Source organism: Narcine bancroftii, chromosome 7 (genome assembly GCF_036971445.1).
Source record: "Narcine bancroftii isolate sNarBan1 chromosome 7, sNarBan1.hap1, whole genome shotgun sequence".
Lineage (NCBI taxonomy): Eukaryota > Metazoa > Chordata > Chondrichthyes > Torpediniformes > Narcinidae > Narcine > Narcine bancroftii.
In genome coordinates this window covers 18,768,997-18,787,446 of record NC_091475.1, presented here as the reverse complement: position 1 = coordinate 18,787,446, position 18,450 = coordinate 18,768,997, and the positions used below count along the sequence as shown (strand labels likewise).

At 44.7% G+C, this 18,450-nt stretch overlaps 1 protein-coding gene across 1 annotated transcript in view; it reads right to left on the bottom strand.

Moving 5' to 3' along the window:
- LOC138738562 (neural cell adhesion molecule 2-like) overlaps positions 1 to 18,450 on the bottom strand; it is a 1,138,397-nt gene that overhangs the window by 41,849 nt on the left and 1,078,098 nt on the right. The window contains exon 14 of the mRNA XM_069889008.1: positions 1,271 to 1,392. Coding sequence (XP_069745109.1) covers positions 1,271 to 1,392 — 122 coding nt within the window. The remainder of the gene's footprint in view (positions 1 to 1,270; positions 1,393 to 18,450) is intronic.

Sequence of the window (18,450 nt, the reverse complement as noted above, 5' to 3'; positions counted from 1 at the left end):
AGTTGCAAGGCTCAATTGTGCTGGAGGAACTCAGCTGGTCATGTGTAACTAGTGTTTTGGGCCCGAGCTCTTCGCCAGACGACTCAGGCCCAAAGTATTGGCTTCCCTTTGGCTGAGTTCTTCCAGCTCATTAGAGTATTTGCACTTGACCCCAGGATCTGCAGACTTTCTCGCCTACCCTGAGCTGGTTCCATTTGCCTGGACTTGGTGCATATCCTTCTAAACTGTTCTTAATCATATATCTGTCTAAGTGTCTCTTCAAAATACCACTTGCTCTGCTAACTTATTGAACACCGTGTGAAGCACCTACCCCTCAGCTCTCTCTTCTTCTAGCATTTCATGACAAAAGCAGTGCCTGTTGACTTTTGGGTTTCACCCATTGCAAAATCTCTTTGAGGGGTGCCTATCGTGTAGAAGTTCCACTGGTCTCTTTGAAGGCAGTTGCGTGAGAGTCTCTCTCCCTGCTCCCCTTTTGCGCTCCCTGCTGCTCTCAAGCTCTACAATCCTGTACTCGCCCAGATTCACTTCCACAACCTTGTGTCCTCCCCCAGCCTTTTCTTCCCTTCCCCCCACCCCACCCCCCACTGAACCTACATTGTGCCTGCCTACTACATTTTTCTCAAAGTTTGAAGGCTCAGGCCCAAAACATTGATTAAATGAGAGGAATAAAGGACAAGAGGACACAGCCTCAGAATGGAAGGGCGCTCATTTAAAACAGAGATGCATGCAGAGAAATTTCTTTAGCCAGAGAACGGTGAACCTTTGGAGTTTGTCATCACAGGTAGCCGTGGAGGCCAGGTCATCGGGTGTATTTAAGGCAGAAATTGATAGGTATCTGAATAATGAGGGTATCCAAGTTTCTGTGGAGAAAGCAGGGAAGTGAGCTGAGTGGGAGGATGGATCAACTCGTGATGGAATGGCGGAGAGGACTCGATGGGCTAAATGGATAACTGCTCCTTTATCTTATATCTTTACCCCCTATGATGCTGCAAGACCTGTATCATTTTTGTGCTTTTACTTTAAATCTCTGTCCTGTTTCAGACTCCCCTACTCTGTGATTCTGCCCTTCCATCATGAGCTGATCCACTCAGCCCCACTCCCCTGCCTTCGCCTGATAACCTTTGATGCCCTGACTATTCAGGTACCTATTGATCTTTGCCCTAAATACACCCAACCATTTGGCGTCCACCAGTGAGTTAATGTTCTGAGCTCTGTGCGAGGAACCGACCATCCCCATCATTATTCAGTGGTGTTGTGTGTGCATACTCACAGTCCAGTACTTGAGCACATATTTCAGGATGGGGGACCCTCCATCGTCCTGCTTTGTCACCACCAGCTTGAAGTTCTTGCCGCTGCCTTTGTATCCCTGCACGGCAGGAGGTCCAGGCTCCTCTGTAAAGAACCAAGGTTTGCAGTTAGCACCAATACAGAGAAAACCCCAAGGAACTTATGATGTCAGCGAATTCATTGTCATACACATGGCACAGTGAACATATGCATGGAAATTCTTATCAGCTGCAGCCAAGCAGGTACTTTGTTAAAGTACCAATTACAACAGTATACTTAAATGAAGTAAAAAGAGACAATAAATACAAAAAGTAATAAATATTCACAGGGCAGAAAAAAGTAACTTTGCAATAGTGCAGACAATCTTTTTGTGGTGCCATGATTAGTGTAACATGGGCAGGTTGAAGACACAGATAGCTGTTGGAAAGAAACTGTCCTTGAACCTTGCAATGCAGGTCTTCAGGCTTCTGGCCTTCTGCCCAGAGGTAGCAGGGAGAAGAGGTTTGCGATAGTACAGAGTCTATCCACCAATATGCATATGTACAGATGGTTAGTGTAGGATGACTGTGATTGGCTGAGAGTGTAGCCACACCTTAAGGGATTGCTCCTAGCCAGACCAGGTCATTCTGGACTGGTCGACCTACACGTGATATGCTCCAGTCTTTTAGTTGATAAAAGCCTTGGTTTGGATCAACAAGTCTTTGGTTCTTTTGATGCGCACTACAAAGTTATGACCAGGATAATGGGGGATCCTTTATGATGTTGGCTGCTTTCTTGAATGGTCAACGTTTCAGGTTGGAACTCTTCATCCGGAATCCTGTGGACCATATCTTCCCCAGATGAATTAGTCAAGTCAAATTTATTGTCCTGATTGTACAAGTACAATCTGATGAAACAGTGTTCTCTGGTCCACGGTGCAAAGTGTCTCCAATTCCAAGTTTGTCACATTTTTGTTGGATGATGGAGGGTGTGATATGTCCTGTTGTGCAAAGCTGCAATCGTAAATGTGTACCCAGCACGATAACATGGCTGGGAATGGAAGATGACAAATCATGGGATGCCAGATGAAAATTTGGAATACAAAGATCGGGAGGGTCAACAGTTAATTGCTGGATAGTTGTTTATTAGCCTAGTAAATCAAGACAAGTTTGAAGAAGTTGACAACTGATGGTAGCCATAAGTTACATGATACCTCAGATATGAGGCTCTGGTTAAGAGAACAAAAACCTCCTGTCTTGGCCTTCATACATGATTGAATGGGGGGTGAGTGGGGTGAGCTGATTTGGTCTTGTATCCACCAATGGATACTCATTTAAACACCTCTAAAGTGTAGAAGGATCAGTATATTCTGATAACCTGGAAAACCCTCATTCAAGATCCTCTCTTGCTTGCACCGAGCAAGGGAAGACTTGTTATATCTGTACCTCCTGATGTAGATGAGCGTTTCACCACAGATGTGCTTACATCTGATCCCTCACTGCTCTAAGGCAGTTGTCTCTTCCATCTCTCACCTGTGTTTGGTGTGAACCTATCACAATGGGGGTCCAAGATCAATGCAACGCCAAACTTGTCAACACTTATTAAAATTGTCCAAATGATACAAATAATACAACACAAGATATTTTCAGGCAGCACACTTGGCGAGGCAAACACTGCAATGCGATTACAATACCAGCGACCCGGGTTCAAAATCAGAAGTTTGTACGCTCTACCCGAAACCTGTGTGGGTTTCCTCCAGGTGCTCTGCTTTCCTCCCACCCTCTAAAATGTATGGGGATTGCAGGTTAATTGATCAAAGGCTGAATTTGGACAGTATGGGCTTGAAGGGCCTGTTTTCTCTGAATCAAAAATAATATAAAGTTACCAAAGAGTTTTTGATATAAAGTACTACACACTAATGCACATGAATGTGGCCTTTGTTCTCTCTTCCAAACACAGTTTTAACCTTAGTGTATAGGATTACAATAAAGGGCCTGAGATTTAGAGGGGTTTTGAGGACGACCTTTCTCGCCCTGTGTGTATGAGGAAGACATGGTCTGAGTGAGAGGCATAAAGCAGAGTCACTGACAGCTCTTAAGAAGTGTCTGGACAACTATTTGAATCATTTAGTCCTAGAAGGCTATGGTCCATGTCGGAAAGTTGGATTAATATGCTGGATATCCACTGGTGAGCATGGGTGTAGTGGGCTGACTGGCCTGTTTCCATGGTTACAACTCTATGACTGATACCTAGCTGTAAGAGAGGAAGAGGGAGAGATCTCAAGGTACATATCACAACAATGAAGGAGGCCAATATTGGCGGTCTTCTCGCACATGCCCATGAACTGCACTGTGATTCTTATTTTGGCCTACAGGAAGGTTAACTGATCAGCACATCTTTGGGATGTTAGTGGACCCCAGGACAACAAGAGGAAACCACCACACAGTCTTGAGGAGAATGAACAAAGAAAGCTCCTGAGGTCAGGATTGAACATGGGCCTTTGGAACTACGAGGCTGTGGCGCTAACTGCTGCACCACCCTTGCCACAAATTTGAAGGTGTGTTGCCCAACTAGATTTAAGTCCTGTGAGGAGAATGCTGAGCTCGATGACTGTGCTTTGTACTCCAGTAACAACACAGAAATGCTGGAGGAACGTAGCCGGTCTCACAGTGTCCATTGGAGGTAAAGATACATAGCTGATGTTTTGGGCCTGAGCCCTTCTTTGAGGTACTCCGCCAGGGCAGGCTGTTCAGCCAACTAACCGGATTTAAGCAAAGTGTGTTTTCCCCATGATGTGAAGACACGCAAGTCTGTAGACGCTGTGAAGGTAGTGATGACACAACATTACTGTGTTATCTGATGCTTTGCTCAATATTTGTTTATACCCTGAAACTCTGAACAATGGGCAATTTCAAGGCTGCTTTACAAATTTTCTAGAGTTGAAAGATGTGATCCCAACAGATGGTTATTTTTGACAATCAGCTTATTAACATTCAACTTTACTTCAAAGTTGGTGGACCTGTATAATTTAATCAAATGTGTAGCAAAGCACAAAACCAGAATGGTTATGTTCAATTATGACACAAGTAACGGGCCATAATTACAGTTGGAACAGCGGAAAGGCCGGGCATGTTCAACACAGTAATGCAAGTTAATTAGTCTTTTGTCTCACCAGATCTCAGCTTAATCCTGAGCTAATGCAGGTACAGTGATGAGGTTACTGCATCAACAAACCATTATTCAGGGGTGTGGGTTCAAATGCAACCAGGACATTTTGTAAATATTATTTCAGATAATTAAACAAGCCTGGGGTTGTGTGGGGAATAAAAAATTATGGTTGCAAAAGTCCAAATCGTTTGTTTTTCACTGTACCTAATTCCAGCTCCATTAAATGCCACAGACATTTTGATTTTATTTATTTTAATTATGTCTAAAACAATGCAACATGATAGAAGCCCATTAAGGAACCTGTGCCGCTCTATTACATCCAATTAACCTTTTTGGCAGGAAAAACCCACTCAGGCATGGGGAGAACGTACCATCTCCTTACAGACTGCACTGGACTTGAAACCAGATCACTATTGCTGGAATAGGATTGCAATAACTGTGCAGCCCTCAACATCAGGACAAGGCCACATAGCTCCTTAAACCTGCTCTGACATTCAATACAATTAGATTTTGGCCTCAACCGCATTCCTGGCTGTCTCCAAGAACTAAAACTTCCCATGGACCAAAACTCTCTCTTAGCTGTGAACGAACTCAATATATCAAAGCAAAACACAGAGACTGAGGGGTACAGGTACACAGTTCTCTGAAAGTGAACAGGGTGATGAAGAAGATGTCTGGCCCATTGCCTACACTGCATTGGTCTTGAATATAGTCGTTGGGACATTATGATACAGCATGCAAGATCATACATGGATGTCCTATGTGGATTTCTGGTCAACTAGCGACACTGGGTTGGAAAGGGTGCAGAAGGGATTGACCAGGATGTCACTAGGTTTGGATAGCTTGAATTATGAGAGATTGGGTCGGCTGGTTCTTTATGCTTTGGGAGGCTGAGGGGTGACCTTATCGGGGTTTAAGAAATCACCAGGTCATGGATAAAGTGATAAGCAATTCGAGAAGTAGAGGACATAGTTTTAAAGTGAGAGGGAAGAGATTTAAAAGGGAACTTTTCCATTCCGAAGGTGGTCTGTATGTGGAACAAACTGCCAGATGAAGCCATAAAGCAGATATAATGATGACATTCGAAAGCCATAGGAAAGATTTTAAAGGGCCTACTTGGTTTGGTCTGTGAGTTGGAGGAGGCAGTGACTGGAGTTTGGGCGGCTCTCTGGAGGAGGAGGAGCTTGGAGAGAGTGAGGGGGTTAATTGGTCAAGGGGCCAATAAAGGGAGGGTAAGTATAGGGGAGTGGACAGCGAGGAGCGGCCCAGTGAGTGAGTGGCACAGTGAAGGAGTGGGTCTTTGAGGCTTTGGCTCGAGAGGCTTCGGCAAGTAGATGCTGAGGATGAGCATGCTGGACGAAAGGTAAGACATTCACAGTTAATTTAATATGTATCTGTTTATTTTTTACTTTGTAAGGTATGAGGAGAAGGAGGAAAGATGAGTGTGATGGCAGTTTTCTGCTCTCAGTGTCACATGTAGGAAGTCATGGAGTCTTCATGTCTCCCGGACATCCACGTGTGCACAAAATGGGCTGAGCAGCAGCATCTAAGGGACCGAGTCAGGGAACTTGAGCTGCAGCTCGATGACCTCTCTCTGGTTAGGGAGAGTGAGGCTATCGTAGACAAGAGCTACAGGCAGGTGGTCGCACAGGGGCCACAGGAGGAGGGGCAGTGGGTTACTGTTAGGAGGAGGAAAGGGAGGGGTCAGGTTCATGTGCAAGCACCCGAGTCTGTAATCTTCAGAAATCTGTACTCCACTTTGAGTACTGAGGAGGGGGATAGTCAGACTATGGTGGGCAGAGGTGTGGTGTCAACCTCTGTGACCCAGAAAGGTAAGGATAAAAGGAAAAGGGCGATAGTTATAGGGTATTCAATGGTTAGGAGGACAGACAGAGGTTCTTGTGGAAGCGATAAGGAAAACCGGATGATGGTTTGCCTCCCTGGTGCCAGGGTCCGGGATGTGACTATGCGCATTCAGAACATCCTAAAAGGGGAAGGTGAGGAGCCTGAGGTTGTGGTACATGTTGGTACCAATGATGTTGGAAGGAAGGAGGGAGGAAGTGGTCCTGCAGAATGAGTATAGGGAGTTGGGTAGTGAGCATGAAAGGAGGACCACTAAGGGGGTAATCTCTGGATTGTTTATTGTGCCACGTGACAGTGAGGGCAGAAATAGAATTAGGTGGAGATTAAACGCGTGGCTAAAGGGGTGGAATAAGAGAGAGGGTTTCAAGTTCTTGGACCACTGGGACTTTTTTTGGGGAAGATGGGACCTATACCGCAATGATGGGTTACATCTTAATCCCAGAGAGACCAGTCTCCTGGTGGGGGGATTTGCTATGGCTGTCAGGGGGGGTGGTTTAAACTAGTATGGTTGGGGATAGGGTTTCAAGTTAGGCAGGAGAGCAGGGTAAGGGTTTGTAGACTAAGGAAAGAGACAAGTTTGAATAATTTGAGGGAGGAAAAGCAGGAAATAGTAAAAAGATGTTGCAGTGAAAATTGTGAGAATGGAAGAGAGGAGGATATGCAGAAGGTAGGATATAGGAGATCCCTGAGATGTATTTATTTTAATGCAAGGAGCGTAGTAAGAAAGCTGGATGAGCTAAAGGTGAGAATTGACATGTGGCATTATGATGTGGTGGCCATTAGCGAGATGTGGTTGAAGGAAGGTTGTGACTGGCAGTTGAATGTTCCAGGATTCCGCTGCTTTAGATGTGACAGAGTTGGTGGATTAAGAGGGGGAGGTGTGGCATTACTTGTCAGGGAGGATATTACAGCAGTGCTGAGGCAAGATAGACTGGAGGGTTTGTCGAGGGTGGCAGTGTGGGTAGAGCTGAAAAATAAGAAGGGCGAGGTTACTATTATGGGGGTATATTATAGTCCTCCAAATGGGGAAAGGGAACTAGAAGAGCAAATGTGCAAGGAAGTAGGTGAGATGTACAGGAGAAATAGGGTGGTGTTGGTTGGGGATTTCAATTTTCCAAACATAGATTGGGAAATGCAGTCAGTAAAAGGGTAGGATGGCTTCGTATTTATGCATTGTGTTCAGGATTACTTTTTGCAGCAATATGTTGAGACGCCAACTAGAGGGAGAGCGGTGTTAGATCTGTTGTTTGGGAATGCATTGGGGTAGGTGATGGAGGTAAGCATTGGAGAGAACTTCGGATCCAGTGATCATGGGTCCATTAGCTTTAGCTTAATGATGGAAAGGTACATTATGACATAAACTCACGATCATTACATAAACCAAAATTCTAGAAACATCTGCAGGATGTGTATCTGAAGGAGTCTTGTACTGAATCTAGTTCTCCCTTGTGACCTTCTCTTCATCAGAGAGAATGGCCGCAAACTGGGAGATCGGTTCACTGAGCACCTTCCCTCCATCCGCCTCAGTGACAGGGATCTCCCGGTGGCCAACCATTTCAATTCTGCACCCCACTCCTTTGCTGACACGTCTATCCATGGCCTCATGTACTGTCCCACCAAGGCCACCTGTAAATTGGAGGAGCAACACCTAATTTTGCATCTGGGCACTCTCCAACCGGATGTCATTAACATCAACTTCTCTGGTTTCTGCTGGTCTTCTCCCAGTACTCCATCCCTTCTGTTTTCTTTCCTCCAGCTCTCCACCCCCTTCCCTATCCATTCACAGAGCTACCCCCCTCCCCCTGCTTGTTGGTGTGCCCATCCTCCCTTATCCACCTGCCTGTGGGCCTGTGCTCCTCCCCATCATTTTGTTTGGGCACCTGCCAATATTTTGTCATATCTTGATGAAGGGATCAGACCCGAAACGTTAGTTATGTATTGTTATCTTTGATGTATGAAGTACACTTTTGGACCTGTTGAGCTTCTCCAGTATTGTGTTTTTACTTTTGTCTGTAGACTTTCATTGGCATGTTTCTTAAGGTATGTGAGTGAAGACCACTATGGTAGTGTGTTTGTATGTTTTTGCACTGAGGACTGGAGAACTTTGTTTCATCACCTTGTACTTGTACAATTGGATGATAATAAACATGAATTTGAACTTGAGGTGGAGGGAGAATACATCCTAAATCAGTTGTTCTCAACCTTTTATGTTTCCAATCACATACCACCTTAAGTAATCCCTTACTAACCACGTAGCACTTATGACATAGGATGCCATTGATACTCTGTGGTTAGTAAGGGATTACTTAAGGTGGTATGTGAGTGAAAAAAAAAGTGGTTGAGAACCACTGGCCTAAATCTTCTTTGGAAAGCATCTTGGACAAGAAGTGAGTTCAACAATGTAGCCAGGCAAAGGAACAGAGTTAACATTTTACAGGAACAGCCTTGGATTTGAACACAGATCTTCAACCGTTTCCTCTCTCCACAGATGCTGCCTGACCTGCGGAGAATCTTCAGCTCTTCCTGTTTGCATACTCCATTTTACTGATTATTCAGGAGCTCCTGCAGTTCTAGCTGCAGAGTTCTGATTTGCCGTTTACACATGACCGGTTGATGTAATTACTCAGCAGAGATAGAGAAGTGTGAAGATTAAAAATGACTGCACCCAACCCGTCTCCTGAAGACATTTGTGTGAACAAAGGTACGTCTGCAAGATGTCGAGATTTGATTTCCCCAAATTAGAAGGCATTTGGAGAGTTTAATTGTTTAAGACAATTCATTAATGTTCCATTCACTGATGGCGAATTTCAGTGTGGAGTCTGTAGGCAGCATCTGATACTACAGTTTTAATTTGCAATGATAGAAGATAAAGTTTAAGAAATCTATTTAATTTAAATGCCAATGTGCTTTATTCTTATTTTTCTCCCCTCTCTTCCCCCGTTTGCTTCTTTCACTTACATGATCCAGTTAAAGCAGCTCACCTATTTTACCATTTCAGCTGCAGGCACTCAGGAGACTGCAGATGCTGGAGGAACCCGGCAGGCCGAGCAGGATTAGCGGGAGAAAAGGTGCAGGAGCCCTTGAGCCGGAAACATTATCCTGCTGAATTTCTCCAGCAGATTGTGCTTAAGCCTACCTTTTTAACCTCTTATTTTCCAGCCCAAAACACGTTTCATTTTTTTGGCCAGGTGAAGCCAGTGATTCCTTTGTGCTTCTTCCAGCTTCATGGACTTCACTCTCTATGATGCCCTCATCCACTCTTCCCTTCCCACTAATAGCCCTGCGGTGAATATGTATGGATTTCACTCTCTGTGATTCCCTCATCCACTCTTCCCTTCCCACTAATAGCCCTGCGGTGAATATGTATGGACTTCACTCTCTGTGATTCCCTCATCCACTCTTCCCTTCCCACTAATAGCCCTGCGGTGAATATGTATGGACTTCACTCTCTGTGATTCCCTCATCCACTCTTCCCTTCCCACTAATAGCCCTGCGGTGAATATGTATGGACTTCACTCTCTGTGATTCCCTCATCTACTCTTCCCTTCCCACTAATAGCCCTGCGGTGAATATGTATGGACTTCACTCTCTGTGATTCCCTCATCCCTTCCCACTAATAGCCCTGCGGTGAATATGTATGGACTTCACTCTCTGTGATTCCCTCATCCACTCTTCCCTTCCCACTAATAGCCCTGCGGTGAATATGTATGGACTTCACTCTCTGTGATTCCCTCATCCACTCTTCCCTTCCCACTAATAGCCCTGCGGTGAATATGTATGGACTTCACTCTCTGTGATTCCCTCATCCACTCTTCCCTTCCCACTAATAGCCCTGTGGTGAATATGTATGGATGACTGTGTATGGATAGCTGGCCGGCCCACTGATGACTTGCCCTGTGGTCACTCTTCCCCTTGTGACCCGGCCTTAAGGGTCAAACTTCCTCCGCCTGTCCTTCATTGGAGCACATAGAATTGGGCCAGCTCCAGTCTAAAGTGTATTAAAGCCTATCGTTTCTCACTCACTCTCAAGCCCCCTTGGCACCTTCCCCTGAGACGGCAGGAAATGCTACACCTGGATGGACATGGATGGAAGAAAAATAGAGGGTTACAGGGTAAGGAGGGTTTAGTACTTTTTTTAAGGATTGTGTAGGTGGGCACAACATCAAGGGCTGAAGGGCTTGTACTGTGCTGTAGTGTTTAATGTTCTATGTTCAAATGAAGCAACACTTCACTTGTGAATCTTCAGGGGTCATCTACTGCATCTGGCACTCCCATTGTGGCCTTCTCTACGTTGGAGAGATTGGACATAGACTGTGAGATTGTTTCAGCAAGCACTTTCACTCCATCCTCTGCAATAGCATGGACCTCCCAGTGGTCAACCATTTCAATTCCATGCCCCACTCCATGCTGACATGTCTGCCCATGACTTCATACACTGCCAAACTAAGGCCACCCTCAAATTAGAAGATCAACACCATCTGGGCACTCTCCAACCATATGGCAGTTATATCGACTTCACCTCCCCTGTCTATCTTTCCCCATCCCACTGCCTCGTTTCTACCAGCTCCCCACTCCCTTCTCTCTCCATTCAGGGAGCTACAGCCTCCCCTTCTCCTCAACTTTTTTTTCTCTTCTGTGATCCCACCCATATCCACTCATGACCTTGCCTGTGCTCCTCCTCCTGCCACTCCACTATCACTTTATTCAGGCGCCTGGCTGCATTTTGTTCCTACCCAGATGCACTGTCAATAAGTGGTAATTCTGCCTCACCCGCAGAAAAAGAATCTCAGGGTGGTATGTGATGTCATGGATGTACTCTGCAATAAATCTGAAATCTCGATCCATGCAACAATAATACAATTCAGCTCAAACACATCCAAGGACGTAAGGATTGTAGCAATGATTCTTCAAATGCATGATACTGCCTCTGGGTAATAGATTGATCAATGAACTGTTGCCATGACGACCTCACTCTCATAATTGGAGAGTTTTAATTAGGGATTGGAACAAGCTCTGTATGATTTTTCTCAAGACAATCTACTTTGAAGGGAGACTGTTTCTTTCAACTCCAGAAATCTTCTGCCCAGTTTCATAAATCAATTTTGTTCCCTAATTTTCTGAAAGTAAAGCCTTAGGATCATCTGCTTTGAGCTCCAGGGTTATATTTCCCATTGACTCTGTCCTCCTTCTCAAGACTTGTAGCAGGAATGATAAATCCTGCACTCCTCTCCAAATGAATTACTCTGCAATATCTCCATTGTGAAACAAACAGCTTCTGATAAGTTGTTGTCTCAATGATGCATGAAGTGTTGAAATCTCTCTGCTTTTTTTTGCTACAGAGCGAACAAATCAGGCAGAGTCTCAATGGGCTATCCTTGATGACCTGCAGGCAAAAGTGGTGCTGGCTGCTAAAAATTGGGTAGTTTCCCCAAGCGGTCTGTCAAAGTCCATTTGACGGGACACCTTGCTCGACAGATCTTGCCCAAAAACACAGGACCTTGCTTGGCAGCTTTTGAGATGGAAGGTCCATCCTATCAAGTTCTTTAAATACAGGTAGACTGAGTGGTACTCGTTGGCGTAGCGGTTAGTGCAGTGCCTTTACAGCGCCAGTGACTGGGACCGGGTTTCGAATCACGCACTGTCTGTAAGGAGTTTGTACATTCTCCCTGTGTCTGCGTGGGTTTTCCCCAGGGTCTCTGGTTTCCTCCCACTGTTTGAAACGTACTGAGGATTGTAGGTTAATTGGGTGTAAATTGAGTGTCATGGACTCATGGGTTAAAAGGGCCTGTTAGCATGATAGATGTCTAAATTAAATTACGAACATAACAAACAGGAGTTGGCCTCTCGGCCCGTCGAGCTTGCTCTGCCATTCAATGAGATCATGGTTTATCTGATGATAGGTTAATCTCCCTGCCTTTTCCCCATATCCCTTAATTCCCCTTCTATGTAGAAATCTATCCAACCTTGTCTTAAATACATTTACTGAAGTCACCTCCACTGCTTCAATGGACAGCAAATTCCATAGATTCACCACCCTCTGGGAAAAGCAGTTCCTCCTCATCTCCGTCCTAAATCTACTACCCTGAATCTGAGGCTACGTCCCCTAGTTCTAGTCTCCCCCACCAATGGAAACAACTTATCTACCTCCATCTTATGCCTTTCATAATTTTATATATTTCTATAAAATCCCCTCTCATTTTTCTAAATTCCAGCGAGCACAGTCCCAGATGACTCAAGCTCTTCTCATAGGGTAATGCCCTCATCTCTGGAATCAACCTGGTGAACTTCTAAACCTCTTCCAAAGCCTTCCTTGAGTAAGGAGATCAGGACTGCATGTATTACTCCAGATGTGGCCTCACCAGCACGTTGTACAATTGTAGCATAACCTCCTAGTATCCCTGCTCCTAAATTTAATCGCTCTGGCAATGAAGACCAACATTCCATTTGCCTTCTTGATTGCCTGTCACACCTGCAAGCCGACCTTTTGCGAATCATGTACAAACACTCTCAAATCTTTCTGCACGGTGGCATGCTGCAATCACTTGCCACACCCTGACCTCAAGGAGCTGTACTGAGAATAACACCACCCATCTCCTTCTGGAACAAGAGTTCTCTGACAAGGTTGGGAAAAGAATGGTTTATGTCAAGGTACATCCTGACCAGTGGATTCATCCGAAGCGTACCAAGACAGCTGGTAAAAACACAGAATGCTGGAGGAACTTAGCAGGTCTTGCAGCATCCACAGGAGGCAAAGATATATAGGTGATATTTCAGGCCTGAACCCTTCTTCAAGTTAAAAAAGCAGGCAGCCATCTGAATGAAAAGGCTGGGAAGAAGGAAAGAAAGGGCAGGGGAGGACCACGGACCAACAGACAAAAAGTGATAATTGGACATGGGTAGGAGGACAGGAGAGGAATGTGAGAATTGATTAGGGGAGGGAATGCAGAAACTTGGTGAAGGAAACAGCACGGTTAGCGTAGCAGTTAGCGCAATACTGTTACAGAACCAGCGACCGGGACCGGGTTTCGAATCCCACGCTGTCTGGAAGGAGTTTCTATGTCCTCCCCATGTTTGCATGGGTTTTCCCTAGGGGGTCCAGTTTCCTCCCACTGTTCAAAATGCACCAGGCATTGTAGGTCAATTGGATATAATTGGACGGCACAGACTTGAAGGGGCCTGTTACCGTGCTGTCAACATTTTAAAAAAATTGAAAGAAAGCACTTGTGCCTTCCCACAACTTGCTGGCCTCCTGGTGCAGGGATCTGACAAACAACCACATACAGCCACTGTAAAGATTCTGTGGCGAAAGACCACAATTTAAGGCCCTCCTGCCCAGGAAAGCAAGTTAAGGTCACATATTGTGTTCAGATTTGGTCACCTCACTATAGGAAGTATGGGATGCTATAGGGAACATGCAGAGGAGATTTACAAGGACGTTGCCCAGATTGGAGAGCGTGCCTCATGAGGGTAGGTTGAATGAAGTTGGTCTTTTCTCTTTGGAACCACAGAGGATGAGGGGGTGACCTGGTAGAAATGTAAAAGATGATGTGAGGCCAGAGGTTTTTTTCCCCCCAGGGCTGAAATAGCTAACGTGAGAACATAGTTTTAAGATGCTTAAGAATATACAGGGGGATGAAAGAGGTACGGTTTTCATATAGGAGCTACACATTTTATTGTTTAACAAGTAAAATTTTGTTGTCTTTGTTCTGTAACAGCTGATCCCTCTCTGTAACTGTGTTTTACTTACTTTATTATGCAAGGATTATCTAGCTGGACTACTCATTAAACAAGCTTTAGTATTGCACCTTAGTGTGGGTAACAACTGTAAATTTGAACTTGATCATAATTGTACAATATATTTGCATACTTTTCAATGATGTGTAGTTTTGCAAAAATGTCCTTCTCTAACCACCAAGACCATGGAAGAACTTCTAGTAAATGGTGTCAAGGCCTTGTTACTTCCCACAGCCACCACCCACTTGCTGGGTCCTCTGTACCCATGAGCTGGGTGGAAATCTTTCAGACATGCTCTGGACTCAAGCAGCGTACCCAGAGAGACCAGCCAGGGATGCCCCTGATGGGGCCGGAGAGGAGATGGGCACGTAACTTTGGTTTCGGTTAAAGCTGAGTGGCTTCTTAATCCTCTCCAAAGCTTTCCAACATTTAACATACATCACATTTTGCAATCAAAAACCTTTGAAATCAGTATAAAAGAAAATGTGAAAACACAAAAATCAAACTCCAGAGAAATAAATAAAATTCAAACATTCCAAGAACACTAGTGTAAGGAGAGACTTGGGGATGATTCAATTGTCTCAATGAGGTACAGACTCACTCACCATTGATTTACTGGTGGGATCTTGCTGTGTAAACACAGAGTGAAAGGATTTGTATTTAAATGGCCATTCATATCTTCAGGATGTTCTAAACAAACAGCATATTGCTGTCATGGAGCGACTGTTGTTGTATGAATATCACAGGAAGAGTTGTCTACGCATAGCTGCACACAATGGGAGGTGATAAAACAATCAGCAGACAACATAATAATTCAAGAGAATTGAAGGAAGAGTAAAGGTTGGTTACAAGAGTGTTCCTAGACAGCGGGATGCTGAGTGTACTATGTGCTCAGTCTTGTCAATGTGAACAGAACAAAGGAAATGATCATGGACTTCAGGAGGACCATGGACGATTATTTGCCTCTCCACATTAATAACTCTGTAGAGGAGGGAGTGGAGAGCACCAAGTTGCTTGGAGTCCATTTAACCCATCACGGACACACAACTATCTCCTCACTTGTCAGGAAGGCGCAACAACGAATGCACTTCCTGAGATGAATGAGGCAGGCAAGGCTACTGGCCACCATCACGTCAACCTTCTACAGGAGAATGTACTGGCTGGCTGCATCACAGTGTGGTATAGTTCCTGTAGATAATTGGATCAGAGGTCAATCTACAGGACTAGAAGAGTGGCAGAGAGGATCACTGAGGTCTCCTTCCCCCCTCCCCACCCCATCAACGTGGTCTTTCGGGATTGTTATTTGAAGAGGGCGTGCAAAATCAGGGAAGATCCCTTCCACCCAACATACAGCACCTTTTAGCCATCGAGAAAGAGATACAGGAGTATTAGAGCCAGAACCACTAGGCGGAGGAATAGCTTCTTCCCACTGGCCGGGATACTGCTGAATGAACAGCTTACATTTACCATCTGAGACTCTACTATTTATTGAACAATATTTATTTATATACATGTATTTATGTACTGGATATGTATCAGTTGTCTGTATATATGTGTTATGTCTGGTTAAGTGTCCGCATGCTTTTGCACTGAGGACCAGAGAATATTGTTTTGTCAGCTTGTACTTGTACAATTGGATGATGATGAACTTGAACTTAAATAGTGGGACCTGACACACAGGTGAAGGTGCTTAATTTATTTAATTTAGACATACACCACAGTAACAGGCCCTTCTGGCCACCTAAATATACCAATTAACCTATGATCCCGGTACATTTTTGGATGGTGGGAGGAAACTGGAGCATCCACACAGATCACAGCAAGAATATGTAAACTCCTTATAGACAGCGCTGGATGTGAACCTGGGTTGCTGGCGGTGTAATAGCTTTAGGCTAGCCCCTATGCTATCTGTACTTACGTCAGAGCCAAGCATGTCAGCACTGAACTATTCAAGCAGGCTGCAAGCTGAGAGGGAGTCACAACGGAAGCTACCTGCACAAGCATGAGTTTCTCTCTGGAACCCTGCACTGTGGAAATGCCAATAAAATGGTGTCAATGTGTCAAGCTCTGTCTTTGAAAGTGGCAAAGCCCAGAATTAGCACTGAATTGAAACCCACTCAGTGATCTGACTGAATGACGAAGATAACACTTCTTCTTCCTATCATTCTCGTTGTGTCAATATTTAAACATCAGACACTCTCTACCAGACACATATACAGGGTAAGAGAGTCAAAGAAGCATATAGCATGGAAAATGCATACTGATCACTAGGGGATCAGAGGTGGAGAGGGTGAGCAAATTAAAATTCCTGGAGGTCTCAATCGTGGAGGACCCAACACAATAATGTCATCGTGAAGAAAGCACATCAGCACCTCGACTTCCTCTACTATGTGGCTCGGTACGACAACAGCACCATCTACAAATTCGCTGACGATACCACAGTAGTGGGCTGTAAGAAAAAGGAGCGATGAGTCAGGATACAGGAGGGAGATTGAAAACTTGACTGAATGGGTTACTATTGGCAGCCTGGCACTCAATGTCACCAAAACCAAGGAGCTGATTGTGGACTTCAGGAGAAGAACCCAGAGATGTAGGATCCAGTGATCACTGGGGAAGTGAAAGGTGGAGAGGGTGAGCAGATTTAAGTTCTTGGGAGTCAACACATTAATGTCATTGAGAAGAAAGCACATCGGTGTCTATACTTCCTCAGGAGCTTGTGGGGTTTGGTATGACACTGGAAATCTTTAGATGTTTAGTGGAAAAGCATGCATCTTGGGGGCACTATACCTCTGAGTGCAAAACTGTACTGAACATAGCCCACTACATCACATCACATCACAGCCAAAACTCTCCCCACTATTGAGAAAGTGTACGTGGAACACTGCTGTCGGAGAGCAGCAGTAATCATCAACCAATCACAACACCCAGGACGTGCTCCGTTCTTGCTGCTGCCATCAGGAAAGACTTGTATCACCAGGTTCAGGAACAGTTACCTGCAGGAAAAAGGAATCTCATGGTTGTATGTGATGTCATGTATGTATGTACTCTGACATTAAACCTGAACCTGAATCTGCTACCCCTCCACCATCAGACTCTGAAACAGCAAACTCATTCAGACTCTCATTTAAGGACTCTTACATTGCACGTTATTTATTATGAAATATTAATTTTGTCTTTATTGTATACTTAGTTTGTTTACATTTCTTTCTTTGCTTATATTTCCCTCCTTTGTATATGTATTTTTTCTTTGAGTACAGTTAAGTAGAAATTCTGCCTGGCTTGCAGGGAAAAGAATCTCAGGGTTGTAAAATTGAACTTGAACTTGAACTTGAAAAGCACACTTTAGTTCACAGTTTCTACACCAATCATCGTACTCAGTTACATCATCCCCATTTTATTCTCCCCACATTCTTCCCCCTTCCTCCCCCCCACAAATTTTACCTCCCCCTTACACACCAGGGGCAAGAAAGAGTAAGTGAATCACCTACCGATTCTTTGGGATGTGGGAGGAAAGTGGAGCACATGGAGGAAACCCACACGGTCACAGGGGCAACACACAAAGTCCCTCCAGGATTGAACCTGGGTTGGATGAGCTTTGAGGCAGTGGTTTTGCCGGCTGTGCCACCTATTGTAGGAGGCCAGGTGAAGATGGTCTCATGGAAAGGAAGGGTTGAAGATGAAGGTGAAAGGGAAGGCTGCATCAGTTAAATTGGTAAGGGTAGATTTTTTATTCGATTGCAATAAGGTGGCACGGTTACCGTAGAGATTAGCACAATGCTGAAACAGCGCCAGTGATTGGGGTTCAAACCTGGTGCTGACTGTAAGGATTTTGTATGTTCTTCCATGACTGCGTGGGTTTCCTCCTGGTGCTCCGATTCCTCCCACCATTGGGCAGAACGGGCATGTGGGCCGAATGGGCCTGTTACCGTGCTCTACGTATAAATTAAATAAATCAAGCACCTTCTCCTGTCTAAATTTTTAATAATTTAAATATGTAAAGTACATGAAAAATGGTAACAATTTGCAGGTGTAACTAGAACTGTATCGCACGGAATGATTTTTGGAGTTAGAGATAGCATCTGGCTAACGGACGAGGGACAAAGCATGTTACCAATGTGGGTGTAATACTTAAAGTTAGAGCTCTGACAAGGGAACTGCATGGGTAGAAATCACAAAGTCAGCAGATCACTCAGAGTCCATAGGAAGTAGAGGGTGATCAACGTTTCAGGCCTGAACCTGTCGTCAATGTGTGAGCAAAAAAGTAGGCAGGCGCTCGAGTTAAAAAGGTGGGGTCGAGAAGAGGAGTGAGGAAGAGGCAAGGGGAAGAGCACAGGCGAATAGGTAAGAGGTTGTCCAGTGGGCGACAATGTCTGAGTTGGACATAGGTGTCACCTTATTTAAAGTGAAAGTAGCTGCAAA